General features: G+C 59.2%; 1 protein-coding gene across 1 annotated transcript; it reads left to right on the top strand.

Moving 5' to 3' along the window:
* The first annotated feature begins 5171 nt into the window (after nucleotides 1–5171).
* Nucleotides 5172–8452, top strand: LOC126033952 (homeobox protein HMX1-like). Its single transcript, XM_049791071.1, has 2 exons — nucleotides 5172–5918; nucleotides 7740–8452. The coding sequence occupies exons 1-2, from the start codon at nucleotides 5654–5656 to the stop codon at nucleotides 8333–8335; spliced, it is 861 nt and encodes a 286-aa protein (XP_049647028.1). The 5' UTR covers nucleotides 5172–5653; the 3' UTR covers nucleotides 8336–8452.
* Nucleotides 8453–9968: the final 1516 nt, after the last annotated feature.

The following is a 9968-nucleotide window of genomic DNA, read 5'->3' as shown; positions in this document are numbered from 1 at the left end:
ACCATGCATTCTCTCACTGTACATACAAAAAAAAAAAAAAAAAAAAAAAAAAAGTCATGTTAAAATTGTACGAGGAAACCAATGCCAAAGACCTTTCTGGAAAAGTCACTTCAAAACAGGGTTGTATTCTAATTGTTAGCTCATTTCAGTGGGGACTACCTATTTTTTAAAGATATCATATAATTTTCTGATGATCTATTTTCTCCCTGTCTCCCCATTTCCAGTCAGACAATTAATATTTCTGAAAGGGCTCTGGAATTTTAACACATGGGAATAGATATTCCCCAAAACCATTCTCGAAGTGTTTTCTTCATTAATGTAGCCGCGTACCCAAGGATATTGCCCAGCCTGGTAATTTATCATGGGTTAAAATACCCCTCGCCTAGCAAGGAAACAGCACTTAAGTGATGCAATTCATGCTCCCAATTGTATGACATCTGTAACGAGCAATAAATAGGCATCACGGACAGCCAGGACATCCTACGGGCTGGAAGTTTCCTTCCAAAGCACTTAGTGGCTGTCTGTAAATAATGAACACATTCATGGGAATCAGCACGGGTCGTGCAGCGTCCTTGAAAGGGGAAAAGTTCTCTGCCAATATCACTGATGGTGAAGAATTCAGTAGGGTTGGGTTTATAGAGATAATTTACTGAAAAAAATCCAAACCGTAATTATCAGTTTCTCCGTTTCCTCACCTTGTGGGACCGCTTAAAATGTGCTGCAAATTCAGAAAGCCATTCCGCAAAGTGTCGCTGCACTTAAGTGCTGTTTAACCCACATTCGAAGGGGTTTAGGGGTTTCCACCTACAGGAAAAAAAAAGGGGGCTCTCACTGCCGTGGTGTCCTCGTCCCTGGCGGGTTCCCTGCCGGAAAGGCCACCCGAAACGGGGTATCCCCGTGGGATGGGCACAGGACCCTCACCCCGGGGGGGACACGGGGGACGGCGGAGGGGACGCTGGCTGGGACACCCCTCTGAAACGGCCCCTCCGCTTGGCCCAGCGAGGCCCAGCGGGACGGGACCCCCCCCCCCCCCCCCCCACTCCCACCACCTCCCCCGGGTCCGCGGCTTTTGGAGGGCGGCGGAGCCGGAGCAGAGACCTGGCGAACTCCATACAGGGATGGGAGGTGCCCCGGGGGGGAGGTTTGGGAGGCTTCCCCGGGAGCTGAGCGGCCCCCCTGCCCCCAGCACTCCCCGGGAGGAGGAAGAAGATGTTACACAGAGGTTTAGAGGCGGTGCAACCATCTTCTGGTTGATGTTTTACTTTCTGTCTTTTTAGAGCAGGTCCCCAAACCGTCCCTCCACCGCCTCTGCTCCTCTAGAGGAACGCCAGACCCGAAAAACGCTGCTTTTGCATCACTGTATCTGCTTTTGCGTTTCGGTGGCTCCCGACGGTTTACTGAAGATGGGAATACGGTCTTTATTTGGTTTCTTTTCCTAGCTAAACCGAACCTGGCTGAAAACCTCTTTTTATTTGTAAGTATATACGTACGTACACACGTATACGTATCTCAATATATCAACCAGAGGCAGATGTTGGCCAAGAATCTCCTTACCCGCAGCGCTGCCGTCTGGGCTGTTAGGAGGGTGCTGGGAAGGGAGCGATCTCTTCAGCGCCGCTTTTTTGGCATGGAGAAGGGAGAGATGATTCCCCTGCCCAGAAAACCATCTCTGCCGGCAGCGCTGGGGCTTAAACGCCTCCTGCAAAGCTCCGGGCTCCAAACGTCCCGCGGGCCCTTAAAAGCAGAGAGGAGCAGAGGTGAGGTAGCGAGCGCTAAAGCCTGTCTTTCATTTCATTTCTATTTTACGACATATCGAGGCAGTGCTGGGGGGGTGGGGGGGGGGGCGGGGGGGAGACCAGGGGGAGACATCAAACACCGGCCGGGTAATTGCATTCACATTGCAGGCCCGCTCCAGGCACTGCGGGAGGCGGCAGGGCAGCGGCCGGCCCGGCATCCCGCTGGAGGCACTTGTCACACTCACACGCACGTTTTCGGCCCCAAATTGTAACCTCCCGTCTGCCGATTCCCTCCGGAGCCCGGCCCCAAATCCCCACTTCTCCCTGACACCCCACCCCCCCCCCCGTGCTTTGTACCCACCTCGAGCAAACCCTGCCAAAGGCTCAGGAGCCGTCGGAGATGATTACGGGGGGGGGTGGAGTGAATACCCCACGGGTGTCCCACGCCAGTGACGGGTACGGACTGGGAGCCAGGGGGCTGCTCAGCAGGAGAGACCCCGCCGGCACTGGTGCCGGGGCAGCGGGCCGGAGCTGGACCCCATCTGGAGGTCTCCAAAGCCTCGGGGAAAAAGATGTACCTGGGAGAGAAACAGAGCCAGAGAGGGAAAAAACCAAGGGGGCGGTCACCTATAGTCTAAATCTGGTCTCAAAGCCACTTCTGCCGAAAAGGCGAGGAAATCCCTTCCGACCCGCCGGGGGCGGGCAGGCTTGCTGCCCAGGGAAAGCCTCTGCACTCAGCAGCCTGCGAAAAAAATAAAGTTTTACCGTGCTGCAAGGAGACAGCTGTGGCAGAGGAGGCGGTTTGGAATTGTCCTGCCTCGCCACGGCCACGCCGAGCCCCGCTGAAGTGGCCCGGGAGCCCCGCCGGCGGGGCCCTTGCCCGACGGAGGGGTTAGCCCCGGGTGATGGCAATGAGGGGGACCCCCCCCCCCCCCCACCCGCGTTACACCCGGGCAAGTGTCACCGAAAGGAGTGAGGGCAGGGGCCCAGGATGTCATTCTGACATTAAATTACGAAAACACCCTCACCGGTTGCTTTTTCTGCTCCCTACACGGAGCCCTGCTGGGTGGCTGCAGGGAGACCTCTAGTAAACCCACGCCCTTTTTCTCCTCATCGTAATAAGCGCAAAGAGTATTAAGGACAAACTGCCACTATAGCAACGTAAAAGGTACGTAAACGTAACTACAAGCTTAAAAAAAAATACCCCTTACACACGGACATGTATGTGCCAGTGTTGTACTTGCAGGCGGAGAATTACATCCATCCTGATTTTGTGTCTCAGGAACATGTCCGAGCGTACATGACTTTTCACAAGCACAGTTCAGCACTATTGGCACACCAAACAGTTATAGGTTATGCTAAAGCAATACAGAGGAAAGAAAAGCAAGAGCAAGTTTACTCTTATTGATTTTATTATGCTATTTCTAAGTGGAAAGCAAATAATATTACACAAGTTGCACGACCACACTGTAGGAACACTTTATAAAATAAGGCTACGGGATACACGCATATCGTTTCCACATTGTACATAAAATGCATAGAAGTAACCAGGGTGCACATTTTTTCTCTTTACTCGGGAAAGTACCCATGTATTTTCCGAGTCTGCCAGTCAAACAGAGCAGACGGTTTACGGATGCTTGAGACGTATCAGCCAAACTCACATTTCCTATCCAGCAACACGCACCAAGATGCGCAGAGCGTAAAAGCAACGTTCGTGAACATCGCTCCTGTGCAACAAGTGCCGAATGCACTTTCGTCCGGTTTACAATTCACCGGATTGCTCCTCGGTCTCTGCGCAGCTAGGACTGAAAGCCGAACGTACCCCCGTATATTCCTCCTTTTCCAGAGTCCATTTCAGAGCTCTGGCTGTTTGCATTTTCCTGGAGACTTTGGAAGTGGAAATATTCTTTTTTTTTTTTTTTTTCTTTTCTTCTTTTTTCTTTCTTTCCTAAATAGGCCCTGACCTTAAAGGTCCCCACCGCCACTCCGGGAAAAGGAGCGGGACCGTTCCGTGGCGGCGAGGCCGGCTCCGCACCCGGCCCCGCCGGACACTCCCGCCGGGCAGCAACCGGTGTCCCCGTTCCAAAGCGGGAGGGGGAGGCGGGGCTTGGGAAAGGGTTGCTTGTCCTGGAGTACCGTAAAGGGGAACAAGTCGGGCTATCCCGGCAGAGGAGGCAGAGCAGGAGCAGAGAGCTGACCCGCAGGTGAACATCGCCCGGGCATCTGTGTACTCACCCAAACCTCCACGGGTGGCCGACGTGCGCTCCGGATCGACTGGTCCCTCTCCAAACCTGGCCCGCCTGCTCCCGAGGATAGGGGCAGAGGACCTAACTCTCCTGCCCCGGCACCCCGCAGCGAGGGGGAGTTTTGTGGGTCTGCCGGTCTGACGGGTCTCCCCGTCCCGAGGCGGGCGGATCCAGAAGGCTGGGGAAAAGGGGGCAGGCGCAGGGTGGCTTTACGGCTTTCCACGAAGTGGACTGACAATAGGAATAATAAGAAAAAAGTCGGGCGGCGGAGGGGTAACGCCAGGAGCCACGGGCTGGGCGCTGGAACGGGGAGAGCATCGCCGCCGCCTCCCCGCCCGGGGCGGCCGGAGCCGGGCTGTCGTGGACGGCCCCGTCTTCCACGAGCGGGGGCCGGCTGGCTGGCTAAATAAACTAGGCAGAATAGGTATATCTATGTAAACACGCACCTATATGTATATGCATATATATATGTAAAGGAAAAGGTTAAATGTCATCACCCCGGGCCTCGAGAGACCCTATAGACCAGGGTCCCCCGCCCTCCCGTGCCGGTCACCCTCTCCTCCATCGGCGGGACACTCGCGTCCGCGGACACTGCCCGCTCACGGGGGCAGACGTCCCTCCGCCTCCCCGTCCCGTGTCCCGTCCCCGTGTCCCCCCGTTCAGGTGTCCCAACCCGGGGGCTCCGGGACGTGGGGGGGGGGGAGGGGGCAACCTCACCGCTCGGCCGGCAGCCCGCGGCGGTGGCCGCCGGGCCCGCGGGGCCGGAGCAGGGTCTGCGGGCGGCGGAGGGCGCATCTCCTCCGTCCATCGCCGCCGCCGCCGACATGAAAGCGCTCGGCGGGGGCCCGGCGGGGGGGGGTGATTATTATTAATGATATTAATATAACCGCGATATCCCGGGCGTGGATTGGTTGGCTGGGCTGCCCGCTGAACCCGCTGCGACCAATGGGAGGGCAGGGACGTAGAGCGGTAACCCCCCCCCCCCCCCCGCCTTTCCCCCCCCTCCCCCCCCCCCCGGCTGCGGCCCGTGTGCCGGGGCCGGCCCCGCCGCTCCCCCCGCGCGGGGATTTGCTCCCTAATTGACCTAAATAAGGAGCTCGTGAGTGGCAGCCCCAGGGCGGCGCGCGCACACGCACAGCCCGCACCGCACACACGCACACGGACACGGACACGCACACACGGACACGCACACACGGACACGCCCGCACGCACACGCGCCCGCCCAGGCACCGGCAGCGCCCGGCCCCGCCGAGCTCCGCGCCCGGCGCTTCCCCCCGCGGAACTCCCATTTGCCGCGGCGCTCCTCCAATCGCAGGATTCCCCCTCTCGCGTCCGGCGTTTAACTCGCGTGACATTTTTATTTCGTTATTATCGTTTTCGCGCAGAATCTGGCGCCTCCGATGGGTTGCCGGGTTGCTTTTTTTTTTTTCTCCTTCCCCGTTCCCTTCCCCTCCTCCCCCTCCCCCCTCCCCTCCTAGCTCGCAGGAAATGATGGCAAACCGCGATCTGAAATGATTACTCCGGAAAAAAACCCTTTTATACCAGGAGAGCATCCACGGGGCTAGGCAGAGGCAGGAGGCGGCCGCGGGGCAGCGGGGAGCCGAGGAGCCAGCCGCCGGCGGAGCAGGGACCGCCTCCCCCCCCCCCTCCCCCCGGCACTTCTCTCCGACGATGCCGGACGAAGCCACGGAAAACGCCGGCTCCACCTCCGCCCGCGTCTCGTCCTTCTTCATCGAGGACCTGCTGGGCACCGAGGGCACGGCGGCCGGCGGGGCGCGGCGGCCGGCGGCGGGCGGCGGCGGGGGCCGCGGGGGGCCGCGCTGCGGACCGCGCTCCCCGCTGCGCCTCGGCGCCCCGGGCTGCCCCCTCCGCGACGCCGCCGTCGGCTGGTACCGCCGAGCGCACGCCGCTTTCCTGGGCTGCGCCAGCCCCGACAGTAAGTCGCCTTTCCCTACCCTTCATCGCCGGGCCCGGCCGGGGCTGGGGCTGGGGGGGGGGGGGGTGGGGGGGGGGAGGCGGTGGGGAGGGGGGTGTCTCTGCTTCCCCCCCCCCCCCCCTCGGGTCCCGTCGTGGCCCCCGGGGGCAGGAGCGGAGGGGGATGCGCGGAGTGTCCCCGCAGCCCTCGCCCTGCCTCCCCGTTTTCGGCCGCCCGGGGCAAATCTCCGGAAACGCTCCCGGTGTGGCAGGCACCTGGAGCCTCCGCCCCGCCGCCCAGAATGTAAACAGGGGTTGTTCGCCTGCTCGGGGATTTTTTAATTTTTTTTTTAACCCCTTCCCTTTTTCTGCCCCTCGCCCTTTTTCTTCCTTCTCTCTTTTTTTTTTTTTTTTTTTTTTTTTTTGTAAGAGGGAGGCCTGGCTTTTTTTTGACGCCCCAGCGAGCCGGCAAGCTGGGAGCAGCGTCCCCAGCAGCGCAGCGGAGAGTTTGGCAGCCGGGGGAGCAGCTGGGCTCGGACCCCCGCGGCCCGGCCGCCCCTTCCCGCAGAACCGGCCCCGCCGCTCCCGCAGCGCGGCAGAGGCAGGCGGCGGCCTGGCCTTACGGGGACCGGGCTGGAAAGGGCGCTGGAGGAAACGCCCGGGTTCAGGGGCAGAAATGAACAGCTGAAAAAAGTTTACGGGCTGCCATCTGGGGTTATTTTTATCCTGACAGCAAAACTATTGCCCTTCGGTGCATCTCCGTGATCCTGTACGAGCCTGTGGAGTTCTCACGGTTGCTCGATAAGGAAAAGAGGCGTGATGTGTAATCCAGAGAGTGTCTTTTTACAGTGATAGGTTTATTAGGATTTTAAATTTCTCTCCAAAGTACCTCTAGAAACAGAAAACGACTCCAGAAACGACAGCTGCCTTGTTTATCTCGCTTTTTCCCCCTGTTATTTTCTTCCCCTGTTAAGAGTAGGATGTATTTTTTTCTCCCCTTTAAAACTGCAAATGGAAACCACAAGATCGGAAACTCCTCGGAGACTTGCGGGGAGACGATGTCCCGACAGTGGAGTAGCTGACCCCATCCATTTGGTTTACCGAGTTCAGCCTAACGTGAAGTGCTAATATTTCTTTCCCAGCCTCCCTTTATCTATACACACACGCACCGCGATTCTTACCCCTCTTATCTCACACACAGCAATACACTTGCATATGCATTTGTAAGTGTATACGTGTGTAAATACGTTTGTGTACACTTATGCGTGTAAATGCATACGCGCGTGCGTCTAAATAAGTTCACGTGTATTCCTACGTGTGCAGACATATACCAGAAGCGGATGCATACTTGCGCGCATATATACGCGTGTGCATCTACGTCTACGCGCACGCTTGCCTTTCTGTGTACAAAACGCAGCGAAAGGTACACGCACGTTACACACGGGCGTTTAGGTACGGGCGTGCGCCCAGCCGCCTGCACACATACGCCCACGGAGGAGCGTGTCCGCGGACCAGTATATGTACGCACACACGGAATACAGTTTCTGGGTTAGTAAGCTTGCGCCTGCGTGTACGTACCCGCCAGTATTTGGGGCTTTATCGCAAGAGACGGAGCAGCGGCAGGGGCCTTCGCCGGGGCTCCTCGCCCCCTCGGCAGCCCGGCCTTGCTCTCCCCGCAGCCGCCTGCCTTCCTCGGCGGGCGAGGGGCAGGCGCTGCCGCTGGGTCAGCGGGGTGGGGGGGGGTGGGGGGGGGGGGGCCGGCGGGGCGATGGCCCTCCTCTCCCCCGGGCCCGGCTCCCCGGAGCGGCGGCCCCGCTTCCCAGCCCTCTGCCTCTCTCCGCAGCCAGCGACCGGGACTCGCCCGAGCTGCCCGAGGAACCGGCGGAGCGGGCGGGCGGCGGCGGCGGCGGCGGCGGCGGCGGCGGGCGGGCGGCGGTGCGGGGCCCGGCGGGCGGGCGGCCGGGGCCGGGCGGCCGTGAGGAGGAGGAGGAGCGCGGCGAGGAGCCGGGAGAACCGGAGCAACGCGCCGCCGGCCGCAAGAAGAAGACGCGCACGGTGTTCAGCCGCAGCCAGGTCTTCCAGCTGGAGTCCACCTTCGACGTGAAGCGCTACCTGAGCAGCTCGGAGCGGGCCGGCCTGGCCGCCTCGCTGCACCTCACCGAGACGCAGGTGAAGATCTGGTTCCAGAACCGCCGCAACAAGTGGAAGCGGCAGCTGGCCGCCGACCTGGAGGCGGCCAACCTCTCCCACGCCGCCCAAAGGATAGTGCGGGTCCCCATTTTGTACCACGAGAACTCGCCGGCGAGCGCCTTGGGCTTCAGCCTGCCCCACATGTCGCCCCCCTTGGTGGGCTTCTCCAGCGGCGTCAGCTACCCCCTGGGCACCTTCCCCGCCGCCTCCCTCCCTTTCCTACGGTCGCAGATGACAGGACTCGTCTGAGCGCCCACCTGCGCCGGGACCGCGGCCCCCTCGCCCCCTCCCCCGGCTTCCAGCTCCACCCCCCTTCCTCCCCGGACTTTTTATTGCCAACTTACACGTTTCTCGATTTTTCCGCTTTGTGACTTTTTTTTTTTTTTTTTTTTTTTTTTTTAAAACGTGCAATAAATTTGCTTTTGGGGTAAACTCGGAGCGACGCGCAGCAGCCGGAGGGAACCGAAAGGACTACGAGGACCCCCAGCCATGAGCCGGCAGCGGGTCGGCGGGGCTCCCCCCGCCGCGCAGCCAAAGAAAACGCAGCCCCGTGGCAGCGGCAAAGCCCTGGCCGCCGCCTCGGCCCCGGGGTGACGCAGACCGGCGTTTGCCGGGGGCGGCAGCAGCCCCCCCCCCCGCCCCCCCAGCCCCTTCTCCCACCGCCCCCCGCAGAGCTGCCGAGCGTGAGACGAATGTACGGAACCGCCGGGCCCGGGGGGGGCCCTTCCCGGCCCCGTCGCCCCCGCCCCACGGACGGCGACGCCCCGGCCCCCCCCCCCCCCCCCCGCCCGTCGCCGCGGCCAGGGGGGCCCTTCCCCGTGTTCCTCCGCTGCCCCGGGCCAGCGCTCCGGCCGGGGAAACCTTTCGTTTTCCCCGCTGCCCCGGCTGCTTTCCGTGCAGAGCCGGGGGAGCCTGCGGATCCTCGCCTCCAGCAGCTTCTCCAGGGCCCTTTGTTTTAGCCACTTAATTCGTACAGATTCCCCCCCCCCCCCCCCCCCCATGGTTACTCTCGTTTTCATACGATCGATACCCGAGCATGTGCTGATGCCCCCTGGTCCTTCTCGGTGCAGGCTTTTTGATTTGAAACAACTCGAAGGCGGCAAATCGTTGGAATGAATTCGCCCCGCTGAAGTCCGAGCTGTGAGGATTCGGTTTCTTGGTTTGCGTTTTAGTTCCCTGACAAACTATCGGCTCAAATACGCGGTTAAATACATATATATATATATAATTCAACATACTGTATGTTACCAGTGGGTTTGCCACTTATTTCAGTCTCCTGAGGAGGCTGAGGAAAACGCACCTCGGCTTGTCTGTCTCTTACGGGATCGGTTTGTGTCATCGATTAGGAGTTTGCACTGGCAATTAAAAAGGAAGGAAAGAAAAATAATCAGATGGGGACAGACCGGGGAGCTGTATGGCTAGTTATGCAAGCTAACCTGTAATGTGATATTATATGAAGTATTATGCATGCCAAGCTATTTTTTTTCCCTTTAATAACTGTTTTCTTTCCCCCTCTCTACCCGCTGCTAAAATGAATATCGGGTCCATCATTGTTTCTAAAGGTTTGAATTGCTTTTTCCGAATATTAAGGGGGAAATGACCTTATAAAACTCAGCCTTGGTGGAAGGTCAAGCTTTGATCGTACATTTTAGGGCATAACCAGACGTAATTGAACAGACCAGCTCGGAGCACTCGGTGTCCCCGCAGGGAAAGCCGGGTCCTGGATCTATTGGCGTATGTGCATGCGGACCTGTCTCCAGTGAAGGAAGAGCGATCTAATTCTTACTATTTCCTACGGGTTTTATTATATTTGGAGCAATCTCACGGTTTCTTGTTATGAAATCGATCGGCGAGATGCGGCGGAGCTTCAGCTTTGATGCGA

The sequence above is a fragment of the Accipiter gentilis genome, chromosome 3, assembly GCF_929443795.1.
Source record: "Accipiter gentilis chromosome 3, bAccGen1.1, whole genome shotgun sequence".
Classification (NCBI taxonomy): domain Eukaryota; kingdom Metazoa; phylum Chordata; class Aves; order Accipitriformes; family Accipitridae; genus Astur; species Astur gentilis.
This window is presented reverse-complemented; position numbering and strand designations above follow the sequence as displayed.

What these genes read in the sequence shown, in the direction of transcription:
- LOC126033952 (XM_049791071.1), top strand. Translation starts at nt 5,654, where the DNA reads ATGCCGGACGAAGCCACGGAAAACGCCGGCTCCACCTCCGCCCGCGTC. An exon ending in GGGCTGCGCCAGCCCCGACA is followed by an intron (nt 5,919 to 7,739) that starts GTAAGTCGCCTT and finishes CTCTCTCCGCAG; the next exon opens with CCAGCGACCGGGACTCGCCC.